This window comes from Zootermopsis nevadensis, unplaced genomic scaffold (genome assembly GCF_977971745.1).
Source record: "Zootermopsis nevadensis isolate Lab colony 2312 unplaced genomic scaffold, Znev_1.0 Znev_ptg000003l, whole genome shotgun sequence".
In the NCBI taxonomy this organism is placed as follows: Eukaryota; Metazoa; Arthropoda; class Insecta; order Blattodea; family Termopsidae; genus Zootermopsis; species Zootermopsis nevadensis.
This window is the reverse complement of record NW_028259135.1, coordinates 15402959-15423717: the sequence shown is the minus strand read 5'-3', so window position 1 is coordinate 15423717 and position 20759 is coordinate 15402959. Positions and strand designations below refer to the sequence as shown.

The following is a 20759-nucleotide window of genomic DNA, read 5'->3' as shown; positions in this document are numbered from 1 at the left end:
ATGGATGACAGAACTATACTTAAAAACTGGATGAAGTCTGGAAGGTCGAAATGATTTAACTATGCCAAGGTGCCATTTATGAAGGATCCTAAGTAGACCAGCATGACACGTTGTATGCCAGCTCTTAAACTCCACAACTAACTTCGTTTTCTTTTCTCTTAAGTCATTGTGTATTTGTTACAAGAATTATATTTATTTATAGGAATATGTGGAAATTTTTAATGTGTTAAGAAAATTACTACATCAGCATTGGAAGGCTTGTTGTTTAGTTTTTAGGAAATTAATTAAGTTTTGTCATAAAATTGTTTTCCTTAATAATTTGCAATTTTGATTAGAATTTTTTTTTTTACATATTTCTGCAAGCTCCAGTCTATTAAAGTGATGTTAGACCAAGAAAAGAAAGTCAGTAATTTTGAAATGGATAATTTTATTAATCACTGTATTCCGTATAAAAGCCTGGAACAATATTATTTTCAATTCTTGTTCTCTTATTCAGCTGAGCAATAGTCAATTTCAAAAACAGACACCAATCCATTCTATTAACGTTTATTTCGTGATTTGAACAGGTCAGAGTAACCTATTGATGTAATTAACCAAGAAAATGGGCTGAAATGTTAGTAGGACGAGGGACACAAGTCATGCTTATAGAATTTCAGAAGGGAATGTGACAGGTGATGCGAGGATAACGTCTTGATGGGTCTTGGTGACGACAAGTCTGCGGTTGGCAGTCACATGATTTCTGCATACATCGTTAAAATAAACATCTAAATAAAATTTTATAGATATTTAACTGATCTTGAGCAGATTAATTATGACTCTTCTAGTCCACTTCAGATAGCATTAATTTAACACAGCCAGATACAAGTTCTGTTTTAAATTTGAGAAACCAGCACCTCTTTGTCAAACAGCGTGAAGCGTCAAGGTCGAGACCTCATTATGTAAGTCTGTGTTGGGTTACATGTCAGCACAATAAATAATTAACACTGCGTATTCTTAAGACAGTTTATTAAACAAATAAATCATTGCATCAAATGCAGTATGTATGGAAAACATTGAACTATGCAAAATAATATAATGAGAGGAACAGATTCAGGAAATAACCATGCCAAGGCATGAAAAACAACCTTAATATAATGCCTAAAATAAGCGGCTCACACTGTTTTAAACAATAAAAGGTAATGTACCTTAAACAATCTTAAAGTTTTCCTTCTATACTGGAATCTGTGACACATTTTTCATCAACGAGTAAAGTTTATAAATTGGATAACAGTGGCTATTTATGGAGCAGAAATTTGGCAACTCTCGGAACAAAAAAAGAATAAGTCGAGAATAATCGAAATGGATTTCCTAAGAAGAGCGGCTGGAATTTCCAGAAGAGAGAGAGTGAGAAACGAAAGGATTAGAGAAATCATGAGGATGGATCGAGATATAATTGAGGAGATGGAGAACAGACAACTGATTTGGTACGGACACGTGCAAAGGATGGAGGAGGAAAGGTTACCAAAGAAGACTATGAAATAGCAACCAAAAGAGAGAGAGGCCGAGACCAGGATGGAATGACAGAATTACAAGAATCATGATTGAGTGGAAACTACCTCTGGAAGGATGGGAAAATACAGAAGAATGGAAGAAAACATTAGGCACTGGAAGACCGAAGTAACGGTCAGGAAACTGAAGAAGAAGAAGAAGAAATTGGATAACAGGTGAAGATTTCTGTCTTCTGGGTTCTTACGCTACCAGACTACAAAGTACAAGAACCCAGAAGACAAAAATCTTCACACTCGCCACTGTGAAAACCCTCAAATCTTACAGGTGAAGATTTATATGATAATGGAAGCCAAAGTTTTAAAACTCAAAGAGATTTAGACACATTTCTCTGCTACTGTTCACTGATGAAACATCACTTCGTATCATACAAAAAAAATGTAACCCTTCTTCTGCATTTAATAATTACCGTCATCTTTTTTTAGAACAAAGTGAACTGCTATTAGGACAAGTAATGTTTCTGAAATAAGGGATGTTTGACAGACCCAACATGGCTAAAAGAAATGCACTTGTAAATGTGTACATACTATTTTATAATGCCAGACACAAAGTATCTTTAAAGCTTTTAATTCATTCATTAGCATATGAATAAAAGAACTTCCATTTTCTAAAAATTCTAATTGGATTCCTACTCCAATTCTAAGTAACTTAATACAATTATTTCCATTGCACCAAAGAATGAAACAAATACACGTAAATTTTACAAGAACATTCCTTTCCGTATTGTTTTTTTTTCAAATGAAAACTGATGACCCGCATCTTTGATATTTCCTTAACTACTACGTTAATAATGTCGCCCTTCAGCACGTAAAAACTGGATTTATCTTTCTGCCTATTTTCTTTTGGTTAGGAAACACTTCTAAAGATCTGAAACCACATTTAGTCTCTTGCGTACACCACGTTGAAAAAGGGCTCAGTCTTGATAAAATCAAAGTGTTGAGTTAATAATCTAATTTAGATATCCAGATTTTTTTTAATGGCTCCTGCTTAATTTAATATTAAAATTGGCAAATATTATTCACTGATGTGTTTACATTTGTCCTGCAGAATTTGGCAATGTGTCTATTTTGTACTGCCACCAGAAAGTTATAATAATACAACTATTCGCACAATTGCACCCCTTTCTCATTCTCCCATCAAAGGATCACACATTAAATTACCAATTAGCATTTGCAAAAATACACACACATCTTATTACGTGACTACTACTTACTTACACACTGTTGTGCACACGAATCTGAAGAAAATGTGTCCTTAAGAAGCATAGTCTTCACCTTGTCCATATCACAATTAAAGAGCAAGTTATATACTTTTAATACCACAGAGTTATTTATTTACCTTGAAAAATTTGTGCAGACTAACAAATACTTCGGTCCATAAAGCTTAATCTGTCTCCACCTCACTTTGGTGAAATCAGTATTGATCATGCAGGAGTGGGAAGATGAATTTCTACCAACTGAACATATTTCTTTTCTTGTATTGATATAATGTTAACACAAATCAAAAATTGAAATTTCTTTTTCAATGCCAATTAACTAACCTGAGTTATAAACTTCAGTTTCACCAACATAAGACTAACTTCTTGCTGACTAATATTGTAAACATCAACAACCCATCATAGACTTTGGTTTTTCAGTTTTCTTAGAGTGCAGAAACGATCACACAGCTCCACCAACATCATTTTGATAACGCGTTGTCAGGTACACAGCAGCTTCAGTTATTTGCTGTAGGGAATGATGAAGCCCGTGAAGATGCCTGCGGAAACTCTCGGCTACTTGAAGTGAGTAGTCGGAACCTTGTCCGTTATTTTCTTCGGCTTCTATCCCAGAATCATTCTCATTCCCTGTATCAGAATCAGAGTCTGAAATGGAAGCTGTGGAGTTTATTGAGGTCATAGATACTGTTGATGGACGCCTGAGGTGGCCCTTTACAGAGCCAGAAGAAGCTGAAGTTGGGGTTACTGAACCAATTCCACCATTCAGAGATTTCTGCCTTTCATCTTCTTCTTCTGGTGCTACATTCTGTCCCCACAAGAGCTCATTCTTGACACAGTTGACCATCGTATATAGGTTGTACAGATCAGTGGATGCCATGTCATTTAGGGTGGACTTACATCGTTTCCCACTGTTGCCACTGCCTGCATGTTTCGATGAAGCCTTCATCTCTACAACAGTATCCCCAGCATCTCCAACTTTCAGATCCATGAGCCTGCATGGAACTAGTATCGTCTCGTCCATATCGTTGACAGCTTTCACAAATTTCTCCATGACATTCATTATACTCTGATTTGAGAATTCCGTATCGTCGTGACGAGCAATCCTCCTGAGGCAGTTCCTAGAAATTGTAAACATATTCACTATTAGAGACTACTGTTTTCTCCACTCCCAATTACAATGGCCGCTAGCTTTCGGCCATAATTATATACCACAAGCATTTTTTTTAATCCGGAAGAATAATTTCTTTTAATCTGACATCAAGGGCGCAGTATTGAACTTCCATATCGAATTGGTGACACTTTTTTTACCTATTACAGAACAGCTTAATGGTGCCTTAATATGGAAACACTTCGAAAACTGTTACTTACTGGCTGTTTGTACGAAATACCATGTAACTATTCACAACGAAATAATGAAGCTGCAAACAATACCGACTCTTAGGTTACATTCTGGCAAATGAAAACATGTAGGAAAATGTCCGGCTCAAACCGAACATGCACTATGATCAAAGGAACTGACGATAAGACAAATAACACTTAGTGATGCAGATTATAGCTCACCTAGTGGTTTCCATATTTGAAGACACAGGAATATTATCACTATACACGTTTGTAATATCACTCGTTAGCATTCCTATGAATCACAACTTTCACAACCACGCACCAGCACCAACACTAACCGACAAATTCGAGTGCTAGCTGAGAAGGCTGTAACCCACTTATATGAGCATGGTATGAACTCGTTGGGGCTCGGGAAGTTTGTCGGCGGACTGCGCACTGATCAATTTTTATTTCGCGGGTACATATGCTAACGTATTGTTACGTCAAATTGAATTTAAAATACGTCACATAATGAGTTATATAACGTGTGACAATCCATTTTTATGTATATGACGACAAAGAGTAAAACAATACCTTACATTTCCAATGTAGATTTTTTTTTAGAATACTGTGAACATTTATGTGTGTTCTTGTAAAACACATCATACGTATTGTGCATTCTAATAAAATACATAACCAAATTCAAGAACGTGAGGAGTCTTGTGAATGATTTACATACTGACAAATTTTATTATTCAGAGAATTGTTACTCCTTAGAACAGTATGTACTCAAATGTGCAACTAAAATCAATTAAGACAAGGGAAATGTGCCAGGCAAATAATTTTAACTGAACGCAATTTAATATTTAATATTTTAATATTTTCCGTCAAATCACAATTTTAATAAGATAATAAAATATAAAATATTTAAAATATCATTTCACGTTCCGCATCGAATGATCGATTTACAATATATATATATATATATATATATATATATATATATATAACCGAAACATGTCGTAAGAGACGTTCCAATTTGTAAATCGATCATTCGATGCGGAACGTGAAATGATATTTTAAATATTTTATATTTTATTATCTTATTAAAATTGTGATTTGACGGAAAATATTAAAATATTAACCTAATTCACAATATAACGCAAATATACTACCTTATGAAAGCAATTTATGTATTGAGTTCAAAGGTACCGAAGAACGGAATGCCTAATACATGATAACTTTTTATTTCAGCAATGAACGTTTTATATGATTATTACTTATTAGGTTCTGAACTATGCCAATAATATTAGTTTATTTGTCAAAACTGTGTAAACCGTAAATATGTTTGGAGTTAATCCAGAAGTAAACGCGTTACTATACTACAGGACAAAATCTTAATATAAGATAACTAATTAATGTAAATCGTTCGAAAATATGGCAGTATTTGAGAATTTGGAAACGACGATAACAAACCAAAATTTCTTTCACGAAGAAATTTAGACCAGATTAAATTCTGGAAATATTTGCAGATTGTATTTGAGGACAGGGTTATGAGGATAATATCTGGACCTGAGAGGCAGGACAAACCATCGGAACGATGGAGAAAATTGTATAATGAAAATCTTCACAACTTTTATAAAATTTTGGCCGGAAAACCTGAATGAAAGATGTAGACGTATATAGGTGGATAATATTAAATCGATCTATTAAATTAATCGTGGGGAATTTATTGTGTAGCTGAGTGACTTTTAGGTTCTTTCGAAGGTGTCTACTCCTTGGAGGAAACTTATAGACCAACATAATATGTAATTTATCAGTTTTTCTAATTTATACGCTGTATTTTAATTTAAGAAACCAATTAAGGATATACTGTAAATGAGAAAATTGACATTACATGTGACTTAATTTCAGTGAAGGTCTGAGAATTCATGGGACCTATATATTATAAAGTAATCGTTTTTCAGATCAACCTTTCTGGAGAGTAAGAAATCAAGCTCGTATTTCGTTGTACAAACAGGGAAATAACCTTGCTCCGCTCTCTATCAGCGAATTTCAAAACTAATCTGAAACTGCCATCTGACGGAGGAACAATATGTCTGTACCATGAAAACGAATAAATGTGTCTTGAGAATATATTCATGGATCGCGCTAAATTATGATGTAAGAATGTCTACGTATGCACAACTTCCTAAATGTTATGGCATTGTGCAATGCTACGGACATGAAAGTTAATTTGTGTTCTTAGCAAGTATAAGTGAATACAAGAGACTCTGTCGTCATCTTCTACACTGTGAGGGCAATTTATAGAGTTACGATGGTATGCGTCATCTGGTCCATAAATACTATATGTAATTTATAATAACATATACAAACGGTACATAAAGGAGAATAAGATGAGTGGGGTATGTAGCACGCATGGGAGATATAAGTGCGTAAAAATGTTAGTTAGAAAATCTGAAAGGACGAGACCACTTGCGAGAGACAGACGCGTTTGAAAAACAATATTTATCATAAATAAGGTGGAAGGGTGTGGACTGTATCCATTTGGCCCAGGAATGGGATTGATGCCGGTCTTTTGTGAATCTTCGGGTTCGATAAAACAGTGAGTTTCTTGACTTCCCGATCGACTGTTACCTTCTAAAAGACTCTGCTCCATGGGTTACATAAATAATAAGGAAACATCTGTCGATAAAGTCAACTAATGGTTACATTGACATTCAAATGACTTCATATGCATTCATAGATATGCCTTTTCCCAGCCACAGAACTCAGTTTCCGTATAAAGGTCATAAACTTTATAAGCGCTACTGAATTATGTCTGTGAACGAATATTTTGGCAGGCATTAATAAAAACCTGTAAGCAACACTGTTATTGCGTGGGTGTAACTTCCATTTAGTTTTATTAATTTTGAAGTTCACGTCAATGATGAGCCTAAATACATTATTTGGGGTATTTTGTTAAATATTCAAATTATCGTTGCCAGGGCTTTATGACAAAGCAGGGCACTTAGAATTACATCAACCAGATTTACGTATTACTCGTGCAAAGTCTGCATATAATTCCACACTTTTTTCCTTTCACTAGTTCTCAGAGCTGGATGCCCGGGGTTCGATTTCAGAAAGAAGACAGGAGCTTTTCCCTACATCATCGCGTCTAGACCGGTTTTAGGGTTGGAGGGTTATTTATCTTGGGATAAAGCGACAGGCGCTTAAATATGTCCACTTATTTTCATCTAATACTTACGTTAACAAATGGTAGAGCTTTATCTCCATGTCTAAGTGAGCCTTCATGATTCTTAAGTACACAGACAACTTTACCTCATTATTTTTACAGGAAGTAATTTCTTATAACGTTTCCTACATTGGGGGGAGGCCGTATTTAAACTCCTAATTCACGGCCCCCTAAATAAGGGCCAGTAATGGGATTTTATGATTACGTTTGGATGCGACAAAATTGAATTTGCTGAGGAGCTTAGTTGGTATCTGATGCTCGTAAAGATGTTGTGCCGTTGAGTTGCGTAAGTAGTCAGTTGCGTCACTAAATATTAAATAAATTAAAACAGACGCCATACTTTAATGGATTTTTAAAAACACTTCTAGAATTTGATTGACATCACCTAGAAAACGACATATCGCAATAAAAAATAGCACGTAAATTATCATTAAAGCAGGATTAATAATTAACGAATCGGAAAAAGAGAACTACTCAAGCAAATAAGAACTTTGTTCTTGGAAACGTGGGGAACAGGTTTTATGTAACCAACCGAAGCAATTATTATTCTGTAGCCGTCTTTTTTATCACCTCACAAAGTAAACGGAGTAAAAATATATTTGAATAAATTAATTTATTAAAATGTAGTGATGTAGCACATAACCGTGAGAATCGATATTCAAATATCGATTCTATTCATTGCCTATGGGACTCAAAGGAAATGACAGGTGTGAAAATGAAAATCGGTTTGTTAGCCTACGAACACAGACGTTTGCTGACAGGAGTTGAACAAAGCTTTCAGTTTGTAGTATACGTGTATTTCCCGAATGCTTTCTTTGCCATTTTGCGTGCCAAATGCTGTATTGGCAGATTAAAATATGTTGTTACACGGTCAGCATGTAAAACTGACACGTAAAGTATTTTGTCCTTGTATTTCATAAAATAATTCTTATCAATAATAATAATAATAAAAAGGAATATTACATTTGAATTTATGTCGATTATACACCTGAAGATGGTTTATTGAAAACCGAAACATGTCGTGAAAAAGATGATGCTCTAATTGTAAATCGAACATTTCGATAGAAAGAGCATAATTTTAATATATTTTAAATATTTTAAATATTAAATGTTAATTGTGTAATAATATTTTAATATTTAATAAAATATTTTATTGTGATTAGACGGTTAATATTAAACAATTAGAATCCCACCCTCTTCTCAAAAGTAAGAGACCTAAATGTCCACTGTCAATGACCGATTTAATCAAAACTAAAATGGAGATTGTGGAGGGCAGTATCACAGATTTCTTAATAATTCTTATATAAGATAAGTACCTGTGATATTCTAAAACGATTTTACCAGCACAATATTATCTAGTCTACGACGCACTTCTTCAACAAGCGATTCACAGCTGTTCTTTCCGATTGTTGACGTAAATATATACTAATACAACAATGCCGGGGCGTTCCGCTCCCTTCCAAGTCCCTGCATAGGCATGTAGCGGGGCGCTTTATTTATTTATTATTATTTACAACAATGCCGATGAAAACTATGAAGTAACAATTATTGTTTCCTCCATAAAGGAATTATAACCGAGCATCCGACTTTAGTTTAGTTTTCTTAATTAACTTAATCGTTACTCTTCATTAGGTTATGAGCCTTTTATATCATACGTAAATACGTCTATACGGAAGGGTCATTCGGCAAACAAGTGAAAGGAAAACGTGGAACGAAAATGTGTAACGAAAACGTGGAACGAAAAATGTGTAACGAAAACGTGGAACGAAAAATGTGTAACGAAAACGTGGAACAAAAAATGTGTAACGAAAACGTGGAACGAAAATGTTTAAGATCCGTATCAACAAATCGACAACAATGGTTACCTAGGGAACGTCGTGTTTACTCGTCATTGTTGTGTTACACTACTGTCGTCAACAATCCGCTTTCGTTATTGCGGAAAGAGCTGAACTGTTAATCGCTTGTAGAAGTGCGTCGTAGAGTAGATAATTTTGACATTACATTACATTTCATTACATTCAGAAACCTTCCTTTCATTGTATTTATTGCTTAAATATAATTTAAATACAGAGACGTATTTACGTCAGATTCTCCGGAACCGTGGTTCCACTGTCAACTTGTTTTTATTTCACAATCATTCTTAAAGGATTTGTTCAATTTAATACGTGTTTCTGCATCACGCAGCTCAAGGTGTTCATTGCATTACAACTACTTTGGAATTTTAGCACATGTTTAGACCGGAAGTGGACACCCGCTTCTAAGCGAACGGAACCAGCAGAAATACTTCCCGATCTTATTTTCTGAAATGTTTCGCAACGGAAAACTCAATTCAGATCTACGAGGTTTTGTTGGATAACCAACCTCAATCACATGCTCCCAAATTAAAAACATTCTCCACCCCCTGGACGGCTGCTGATGTCAACCAGCGGCACCTTAGAAGTTAAGCAGTGGACGGTTACAGAATGCAGTGCATTTCAGTTTATTCAGACAATTATTAATAAAAATAAAACGAATTCTTTGCAGTTCATGGATCGAGAAATCTAAAGTGACAGAATTATCTTTCGTAACAGAGGCCCCATTTATTAAACATTTGATGTCGAAGCTCGTCTAAATATCACTGGAAAAATTCAGTCCGTACCGCACAGAAAACACTACACTTCACCATTACAAAGATCAACCGGTTAATGAATTTAAAGGAAATTATCACTCTTTACCCTGAGAATCAAACGAATCCCACAAATGCATAATGAAAAGTTACTGACTGTTAAAGCAGGCAAGTGGTATATATACTTACCACCAGGCTTTCAAGGGTTTAAACAATTTCATCAAGAATTTCGGCTACTGACATGTCTTGTTGTTTCAGAAATTCGAATCCCACACTGTTTAACGGAATTATTTTATTATAAATGACGACGTAAACAAACAGAATTCAATGGAATAAAAAATTGAATTTGTGTTAGAAAGAAGACAAGCCTAATTCTCTTCCAAGATTTCACAAATGTAAATGAAAATCTGTAAATGTTATAAGCAACTCTACTCTATTACCACCTGAGACACTTTTATGGCATAGATAAGACACCCGTTTTTGCCGTACTCTCCTGGGGACATTGAATCCGTCGTTGAGAACGACAAATGTAAAATTTATTGGAACTATTCGTTCCCCACTACCAGGCAGTTACTCAGCCGAATGCAAAAGGCCGTGCTTCTCGGGTCACTCCGACTACTGCACGTGCGTACGACCCCAACTCACTGTAGCCGCCTATCTCGTGGTTCGAGCCGTGACTACAGTTTCATCTGGGCTGCAAGCATCCGAGTTATGACGGCAACACGCCTGAAGTTTTTGGCGGCTTGTGGACCAATTAAACAATTGATCATAATAATAATAATAATAATAATAATAATAAATAGGATGTCCTTACGTCATTCTTTCTTCAAGAGGAAGAGACCTCGATGTCCACCGTCAAAATAAAATGGAGAGAGTGGACAGTGTGAAGAATTTATTAGTAATTCACAGAAGATAAGTACTTTGGTTATTGTGAAAGACTTTTAAAAGCACAAAAGTATCTCGTCTACAACACACTTCACCTACAAGCGATTCACAGCTCAGCTCTTTCCACATTGAAGAAAGCGGATTGTTGACGCCTTTACTAACGCGACAATGCCGAAGGAAACTATGACGTAACAATTAGTACTCACCCCCCATCTAGTGCCGAGGTCAAGAATGAGTTGGAGCTATACATCCACTCCCCCAAAGCGCCTACATGGCGTATAGTGGGACAGCTTTACTTTATTATACTGCATGTAATGAAATGAGAAATGAGCCTTACGGCATGCTCAGTCAATATTGTTGCAGGTGTGGTTTAGAAATTCCATTCCCTTGTGAGTGGGGAATTTCCGGTCATTGAGAAAGACCCAAAATTGCCAGGCCATGCGCACATTATTTTCTCGATAGTACTATTTTTAGGAGACATATTTACGAATGTGGGTTGCGTATAAACAATCATCTGTATATAACCGATGAGAATCAAAATTCAATTCGATTTGATATTTCAGGTTCTCTCATTGTTTCTTGCAGCCTCCATCATCAGGACTAGAAATAGAATACCTATCATGTGAAAACAGCCTTTTGCTGAATCTAGGCAAGTTTAAGCGTATAAGAGCAAAAAAGTGAACTTGTTTTGTAACATATTGTGACATTAAAAAACAAATAAAACGTAGATGTTGGTGCTAGATTCAGCAAGAGCGTGGATCAAACCCCTGAGATGTTCTTTACTTATGCCAAAAAGTAAATACCATAAGTCCTACGACGATTATCGAAAATCACCGAATAATTCATTCGATACTTCCATTCTCCTAGAAATCACAGATAATGCCAGCATATGATGATTCCCTTTGGCAGCAGCTGCAGCATGATTAATGGTGGAGTGGATGCTTATGTTCGCTGTGTCCAAGCTATACACATGTATTAATTGCATTTCTGTAAAGTAATGGGATTGAAAAGTGAGGAGAACTTTCAAAAGAAATGTAGACTCTGTGGCCGACTTGGAAGACGGTTTACTGACATTTTTACTCCCCACCTACCGTCTGCCGTAACTAAACCAAACGGGAAACTGTCGCAACTTATATACAAATGCCTTCAGCTACAAGTTAGTATGAATGCATATGATCTTTTATCGTTGTCGATCTACATGTTTCGTGAGTGACTGAATGTGAAATAGAAGGCCTGTAGCCATCGTAATTTTAGTTAATAAACCGCTCCGTATGCCGTGTTCTAACTTAGGTAGTTTTCATTTAGGTTCTTACTATGCAGGAATCAAGTTATTCAGTACCCTTCGAACGTACCAATTTTGAATGTTATAAAAGCATTTAAGCCATCATTGAAATGTCTTTTGCTTCACTCCTACTTTGTAAAAATTACAAATGACAGTCTTTTTTTGTGGCATACCGAATTAGGTGTGAATATTATACAGTACCTACCTCCTAACTAAATTAACAGGCTTTCATGAAGCTCATAGATTCAGGTACTTGACATAGTGTTCCATGGTACTTCCATTATGAACCAGTATCTGATGCACAATATCTGGTCAGTAGTTGATCTGTTGTCTTAAAATCCATGCTGATGATCTCCAATAATTTTGTTTGTTTGTTTGTTTGTTTGAATCTGAAGAGAGAATTGTTGGATAAAATGTATGTAATTTATAACAGTGATATTCTCAGTAATGAACACTTTTATTGCCCTTTTATAAATAGGTTTAATAGTAGATTACTTTCTGTTCTGTGGCAATTCTTCCTATTTCAAATAGAAGTAATAAGTCTGTGAATAATGTTGTGTCTCATACTTAATGGATCATTTCTGTTACCTTCCAAATTTACAGCCATTTAGGTCACTAACCTTACATAACCATCATCACAGCAAGTCAGGTAGCACAAATGTGAGATATTAATCCATAGTCATATTTCAGTAAATATGAATCTGCTCATTATGACATTAGCTACTTCAATGGCTGTTTTGACATTTTATATCTTTAGTGTTCAAATTCATACAAAGACATCTTCCACATCCTTGGCTTGTACTATGAAGGATCTATAGAATGTAAATAAATTCTAATTTTAATTTTGGATGAAATCAAAATTAGTTTTGTTACAATTCTAAGGTGTTTATTGCAAAATCTTTTAGCTGACATTATGTGTGTACAAGAATGCAATGAGCAGTTTTTTGGGGGTGAATTTAGAAAAACTGCACATTATAGTCAGAAAAATACTGGAAATTAATACTATTTGAATGAAAATGTTTACAGGTTAAAGAAGATGACAGTTTACCAAAGAAAATATGTGATGATTGCAATAAGAAGCTTGCTTCTTGGCAGAACTTTTATAAAAAATGTGAACAGACACAAAAGAGATTACAACAGTACTTAGAGAATTGGCAGAAGTCATCAGTTCATGTTTGCAGTTCTAATCAGGACAGTGTCACATGTCCATGTTCATACATTTGTAAAGATTCATTTCAAATTTCACTTGGTGATAAAACTCCTGCAGAAACAAACCAAACAAACACATCTGCACTGTCTAAGAAAGTGGAGAATTTTTCATCTGTGAGTTCAGAGACAAAAATTGGCATATCTATGATAACTAAGAATTATAAAAATATTGAATACGAACATAGGGAGGAGACTAGTTCTGTAAGAAATGTAAGTGACAACAGTAATACCTCTGAAGAGAAAGTGAAGATGCCATCAGCTGGAATTCAGAAGAAAACTGTCAGTCCTGAGGAGACTCATAATGTTATAGAACAAGAACACAGCATAGTAGGATTAAAAGAAAATGAACAATTGCAGATAACAGCAGAGGTTATGGCCTGTGTTAAAAGAATAAAATTCTCAGAACGTTCCTTGAAGATAAAGAAATCTGTTGAAGTTCATCAATGTCATATTTGTGAGAGGACTTTCTCCAGTCATGGTAAATTGAAAGCACATGTTACAGGTCATCTTTGTCTATCAGAATTTCAGTGCGACAAATGCAACAAGAAGTTCCGCTCCAAGTTCTCACTCAGGTACATTTATATGAAGCATTTTTATTGTCAAATTTGTCCCTAAAAACATAACCCTCGTTTGTCAGGCTATTTCATCTCATTCATGTTGAAGCTATTTGAACTTCATCATTAGGACTTTTGCTGTTCTCCAGGACCTCTGAAGCAACTCTTTCTTATGATTTCAAGAAACAAATTTGGTCCTCAGTACAGAATGTGATTTATTGCAGCACCAAACTGATTCTTTGTTTTCATTTTATTTTCAGCATTTATTATTATAGGCACAGTAATAAAAATGGTACAGTAGGATTGAAAAGATATATTGAGGAAATTGCTTTTTATCCTTATTTTTCAAGACTGTAGAAGTTTCAAAGTCATTTTAAGAAGAAGATTCATGCCTTTTAAGGTTACAATTTTGCTGATATGGCCAATTTTGTTTTTCCATTGTGCTATGGATACTGGCCAGTGGTCATTTCTTATGAACACAATAATGAACACTGGGTTTTATAAAATGAAGGGAATTTATTGTCTAGCTATGTTCCTTTATCTTATGAGAATAGGGGATTTAATCCCTGTATATAGGGCGGCCAGCCAAATTTATTTCCAAATGGTAGCAGTATGCTACTGTGACATAATTCAACTGGATTGTATGTAAGTTGTGAAATATATCTGATAGAGGTTAAGAGTATTTAGTGAAATAAAGATATTAAAACAATCTTTTGTTGTGTCTGCCTCTCTACATGCTATTTCTGGTTAGTCATTTGCTGTATATGGAGTTTTATTATGTTGCAAGGAGCCACTTGGAGACTCATTCAGCAAGTCGAAATTATTGCTGCCACCTCTGCGGGAGATTGTTCCACACAGCCTCAGGACTTTGTAACCATGTGAAACTACACAGTGAAGAAACAAAGCGATTCTCATGTCCACTTTGCAGCAAGCAGTTTCGTCAAGCTGGTCACCTTGAGCAGCACCAGCGCACCCACACAGGTCTGCCATGTTTTTACTAGAACAATAAGTCACTATATTTTAGAGTTATGTGTGGATTTTTTATGTTGTTTCCTTGTAAAAAATAATTGGATCACGGTATTATCATGTCTCTGTGTTTTTCCCATAATAACTTTTAAACTGACTCATATTTTCACTAAACCTGGTATGAACATCAAACATTGTCTATGTACTTTTAATTTCATACCTTTGATAATACTGATTTGCAAACTTCAGAGGTGGAAGCAACACCAGTGCCTGAAATTTTGTGGTGATAGGTCTACAAGGAACATTAATGTTTAGTTGAGGTAACATTTTCATGCAATGTAAAAGAGCATGATGACTACAAAATGTTTATTTAGCTTTCAATTTGGTGTGAACAGGAAAATATCACTGTTTTGTGTTAGTGTATGGCCTCTCTAAACAGATGGAAGCATTTAAAGAATACATGTTCTTCCCAGAATTTGTATTTAAATTCTTCTGTGGAACCATAGTCTGGAACATCAGTGAATATTTCCTGACTGAAATGATTACTTTAATTGAATAGGTAACTTCTGACATTAACAAATACTACTTAATACATCATTAATGGAAAGAAATTTATGGAAATAATTCACTAAGAGTATACAAAGCTTTTGTGATGAAGTCCTTGTACTGTTTTCATGTGGTTGTATTTATGTGTTGTCCTGTGTTACACAGTACTGCTGAAAAACTGAACATGATGTGTTAACTTATATCAGTGACTGCATTGTTTAAACACATAACAAAATTGTTTCCTCTTTCAGTGGTTGCTAACCGTTCAGCAGGTATAGACATATCTTCTCTGATATGTATAATTTAAACTTCCAGGTGAACGTCCTCACCAATGCTCAGAATGTGAGCTGAGGTTCACCACACGCTGCCAGCTGAGTCGTCATGTTCAAGGTGTGCACCGCTGTGCTAAGAAGCATAAATGTCTTTTGTGTGGCAAGGAGTTCCTCTACAGCACTAACTTCAAAGGTGTGTGATGTACTGTAAACATCCAATTGGCCTGTGTTTCTTTTGCACTGTTTTACATTTGATCCTTTTTTGAATCTGCAAGGTGTAAAATATGTAAACAACCCTGTAATGTAGTACATATTTTTTCCATGATCATGTATTTTGGATACTGGTGACTCTTATTATTTGTGATTTCACTATCCATGGTTTTATTTCATTATCATGAGGAATATAAATACCCCATGTGTAGCCAGGTATTAAAGCCTGTTTACCTCCATCAACCTTCTCCAGACTTATCAAAGAATGTGATACAGATGATAAAATTTAGCATTAAAGAATTCTGATGCCAGTTTAACGTCAAAATGGTGATTGTTATGTGCATTTTGTTTCACATGGTTTCACTATATATATATGCATCAGTTCTCAGGAACACAACCCTAAGTATAGCGAGAGTCACCTATATCTCAAAACCAGTTTATTGCTTTCATGTTATCTATCTCATGCTGCTCTCTTGTGCATGAAATGAGTACTATGGTTTACATAAGTTAAAATGGTACAGGAGATGCTGTCAGCATAATAACACAAGTACAAAGAAAAAAAATATAACATCAACAGCATAGTCTCTTAATATAAATTATTCTTGTGAATTTTTGCTCACTATTGTACAAAGTCAATTCCCTCCAGGTGAGCAGGTGACCATAAAGAACGTACATCTCATTTAATATCACCTAATATTTATAATTTAATTTTTATCACTGTCATAAAGAAGATACATCACTCTTTGCAGCTTGTAATATTTGTCATTTAATTGTTATTACAAGCACATTTGCTGAGGCACGCAGGTCAGCGTAATAACAAGTGTGGGGAATGTGGCAAGACATTTGTGACAGCAAACGCCCTCTTCAGGCACCGTCGGTCCCATACTGGCGACAAACCATTTCAGGTAAATTCACATTACATATGTAAGTGCATTGTGCAATGACATGCCATTAAACCAATGACAGGAACCTTTACTTGACAGGTAAAGTCTCAGATGCAGTTTGTTAAGCTCCATTCCTCCTTACATTTCAGTGTAGCATCTGCGGGAAGAAGTTTGCTGATTGCAGCAACCGCAAACGCCACATACTGCGTCATTTGCAGCAACCCGTCGTACCCAGGGGACGGAAAAGTGGGCCTCGACCCAAGCTGGCCCGCATAAGTAATCTGAAAGATCAGACTTCTGTTCATCAACAGCCTCCGCCAAGTAATGAGGCAGAGGTATTGGAAGGCCAAGGCACTACTAAGGAATTCAGTAAACTGGTACAGGTATCTGCTTCACCCTCAGGAGGTGGCTGTCAGGCTGAGGGAAATAGCAATATAAATTCTAGTCAGGACAATCAGATTTCAGGTGAAGTTATTCAGTTGTGTAGTAGCAGTAATGTGGAGCTCAACAACCTTACCAGTGTAAGTACAAGCCAGTTACCACAACAATTTAATATTTACTCAACCAAAAATCAGTTTGTGTCTTATAACAACATGATAACTGATGCTTCAAATATTTATGTAAGTCTTTCTCAAGATGTGCCCCAACTTATACAGCTGTCTGCACAGGATACAAATAATTTTGTAATTCAGCCTGGGGACCATGATGTCTCTCACTTTGTACAAAATGATGATACAGAGAGGCAATATGGTGGTAAGTTGGATTCATCTCTAAAGGAGAAGTTGAGTCATTCTGTTCATATACTGAAGCCCACTGCAAAAGCAAATGATCTAACTTTATATACCAAGAATGTGCATCATGAAAATTCTATTCAGGATAATGGAAATGTTGTCATTGACAAAGATGACAAAGCTAAGTTGTATCATAATGAAGAAGATAACATAGACATGGAAGCAGACAATCCCAAGTCATATGTAAACTTGCGTACGTTTCTTGAATCTTCTGAGGTAGTGGAAACACTGACGAGCAGCAGAAATGATGAAGTAGGTGATGGTGATAATGGTCTGGTAAATCTTGAATATGTAACACTAATGGCAGATGATGGAAAGGGAGGCAGCTTTTCATCACGGGTTCAAGAGATCATTGTACTTCCTCGTGACACCATAATTTCAGATTATGATTTGTCAAAGAATGCTGGAAGTCTTCGAATGGTTGTGCAAGGTAATGAGGGGAACAGTGACAGAAAACCTGCCTGCTGCACGGAACAAATCGTAAAGGAACACACTGAGCCCCTGACTGTTTTGACAGAGGCTTTTGTACCATCTCAGACTATAAATGATGACAGTCATCTGTCACATACAGCTGATAAAAGAAAGGTGACACAAACATCCAGTACTAACTGTAATAATTTAATTGAGGTACTGTTGCCCAGCACCAATGGAAATAAATTATCATCGAACACTGGCGGTGTGAATGATAAAGTTCAGAATGATACACTGGATTCATCTAATTTAGTACAAGTTCTTTTAGAGACAGAGGGCAGTAATACAAGAACACAGCAAGAATACACCATCAGAACTCAACAAACTTTGCTTGCTTCATCTGATGGTTTTGGTGATGAAGATGCAATTATTCGAATGCTGAGCAGTCAGGGAACTGTTATGTTGTCAAGAACTCTAACAGATTTTGACTTGACAAAATCACCTGTTGCTGAAGTAACGCAACTTACTGAAAGTGGCAGTGAGGCAGTAGGAAGAGCTATGAATGAAGATTGTACTCAACCGCTTTTAAATTTTAAATCATTTTCTACTGTAGATGCTACTGTAATGCATGAAACTACTGTCAGTAAAGAAGAAAGCAGTAGATGCATTGATGTGACATCTTCTGATTACAGCCATGAAATTTCCCCTACAACTGCATTTACCTCGAATAATTCAGATGTAAACTCAGTTCGAAAAGCTTTGTCAGAAGAACTTAAGGATGGAATGACATCTGGTGGCTTGCAGACAAGTGACCAAAATGAAATTTCAACAGGAACTATGGATGACATTGAAATTTTTGAGCTGTGTACTGAAGAAGACTTCCCAAAATTTGCTCCCATTTATCAGGTTTATCATACTGGCAAGTCAATAGAGAATGTTTAAATTAAGTGACATCCTTGTTTGTAGTTATAAACTGAGCAAACAAACTAATAGGATTAAGAAGACTAGAAAGTTGTACACTAATTTGGAGTGCACTGAATTACTTCTTCTATGGCTCTCCGGTCCCTGGTCCTCCAGGTTGGGGGTTGGTCGCAAGGCTAACAACCTTACACCTTAAAAAGGAAGATGTTTCGAAACCTCAATCAGAGCCTCGGACAGACGGACGTAACAGAGGGCCGAATGGAAGAGGAGAATTGAGGAGGCCATGGACCGAATACGGACCGGAGAGCCATAGAAGAAGTATATTGTAAACCAGAAATGTTTTTGTTGACAAATGTAGTCAACAACAGAATGATATATCACTCTTTATGTAAGGATGATTTAGGAGGGTAATATTAAAATGTTTTCAGTAAAATGGGTTGTGAGAATGTGCGCTTGATTGAACTGGCTCATGATTATTTGAGAGGTATTGAACCGTCTGTTGCCAAGGTTACATTACATAAGGATGACAACAAAAATGAAGTGGGTTTCTAGATTATTGAATGAAAACTAGATGCCATACTGGAAGAGAGATACATTTTAAATAATTTATGTCTAATGGATGTATCATGAGCCTGGGGAATACTACATTAGAATGTTAGAATTGTTTTAATTAGAAGTAAACAGGGTTTAGTTGTGTAATTAGAACACATTCCTTAATGGTCATAATGTTTGAAATTACTTCATTGCCATAATTTTATTTATTTTTTAATATGGTTCAGTTTTTTATGAGGTGTCACACCAACTCAGCTGTCTAGTCACAGGTCAAACATCATATCTAGTCAATATCTAGTCATATTAAATTCCTTTCATGTCTGTGAGAAGTATCCTGCGTTAATAATATATTACAATTAGAAATATGTTTTAGTTTTATATGAATATATAAGCTATATAATGAGCAGGGTGCCTGAAACAGCTGTAATGTATTGTATACTGATTCTGTAAAGGTGTGTGATAATGGTTGAATTAGTATACCAATATTTTGTTGAACATATATATTATGTGACATATATTTGTAAAAGGACTTACAGCATTCTGCCTTTTGGGTGTGCAAAAACAGATTGGTTAGTTTGGCAGTGACTTATCTGTGTTATGTATTACATTTTTTTATTATATGCAAGTATCTCATGTTCTGATGTGCTTAGAATGTAGTAAAATGAAATACCCCCTGCTGCACTTAACTTGCTGTATGAAAAACAATTAACATCCACCCAGTGTTTGACAGACAGTCTTCTGTATAGAAAACTTAACACATTTAACAATTTGTTTCATTCCTTTGATACAGTGATGTTAAATTTAAAGTGTAGCATGTGAAGGATGTTTGAGAAACAGGTATGGTATTGTCAGAATACAATGATTTTAAATGGTGTGGCATTTGCTGCGGAATTTTGTGGTAGTGAATTGTTCTTACACTGGCATATTTTTTGCTTTTTGCCTGAAATGATAAGGAGTTGAATACATAAATTATTGTGATAAATGTAGTATTATAAGAGCTGAAAGTTAATTTTTAAATATGTTCATTATGACAGCTGTATTTTTAAGAACTTTTTATAACTATCAAACATTCCTTTGTGATTTTATGGGTATCTTTGATTATATGCAGTGCTTTTTATTTATTTCATGTAATACAAGAATGATTAGTTTTTTATTTTAATATCCTGCTAATTCAAGTTTATAGTTCATTCACTGTCCATTTTATGAATTGTTTTTTAACCTGATTTTCTTCCAAGTCAGGCTTACGGAATTGTGGTGGCTGTGTGTGAATGTGGATGCACATGCATCTGTAAATTAGTGCAGGTGTCTGATGTGCATTGCTTCTGGATTTTTAGGTTTTAGGACTGTCCATCATC

The 20759-nt window shown here is 35.5% G+C and overlaps 2 protein-coding genes across 2 annotated transcripts; one reads left to right on the top strand and one right to left on the bottom strand.

Annotated features, from left to right (window-relative positions):
* Nucleotides 1–988: 988 nt before the first annotated feature.
* Nucleotides 989–4483, bottom strand: LOC110827924 (mid1-interacting protein 1-like). Its single transcript, XM_022060090.2, has 2 exons — nucleotides 4322–4483; nucleotides 989–3879 (listed from the first exon to the last, which is right to left on the bottom strand). Exons 1-2 carry the CDS (start codon nucleotides 4390–4392, stop codon nucleotides 3204–3206), a joined length of 747 nt encoding a protein of 248 aa, XP_021915782.1. The 5' UTR covers nucleotides 4393–4483; the 3' UTR covers nucleotides 989–3203.
* Nucleotides 4484–11708: 7225 nt separating this feature from the next.
* Nucleotides 11709–20574, top strand: LOC110827923 (uncharacterized). Its single transcript, XM_022060089.2, has 6 exons — nucleotides 11709–11962; nucleotides 13115–13869; nucleotides 14639–14832; nucleotides 15679–15828; nucleotides 16629–16750; nucleotides 16879–20574. Exons 1-6 carry the CDS (start codon nucleotides 11804–11806, stop codon nucleotides 18871–18873), a joined length of 3375 nt encoding a protein of 1124 aa, XP_021915781.1. The 5' UTR covers nucleotides 11709–11803; the 3' UTR covers nucleotides 18874–20574.
* Nucleotides 20575–20759: the final 185 nt, after the last annotated feature.

What these genes read in the sequence shown, in the direction of transcription:
- LOC110827924 (XM_022060090.2), bottom strand. Translation starts at nt 4,392, where the DNA reads ATGCTAACGAGTGATATTACAAACGTGTATAGTGATAATATTCCTGTG. An exon ending in TCAAATATGGAAACCACTAG is followed by an intron (nt 3,880 to 4,321) that starts GTGAGCTATAAT and finishes TACAATTTCTAG; the next exon opens with GAACTGCCTCAGGAGGATTG.
- LOC110827923 (XM_022060089.2), top strand. Translation starts at nt 11,804, where the DNA reads ATGGGATTGAAAAGTGAGGAGAACTTTCAAAAGAAATGTAGACTCTGT. An exon ending in ACAAATGCCTTCAGCTACAA is followed by an intron (nt 11,963 to 13,114) that starts GTTAGTATGAAT and finishes AAATGTTTACAG; the next exon opens with GTTAAAGAAGATGACAGTTT. An exon ending in CTGGCGACAAACCATTTCAG is followed by an intron (nt 16,751 to 16,878) that starts GTAAATTCACAT and finishes CTTACATTTCAG; the next exon opens with TGTAGCATCTGCGGGAAGAA.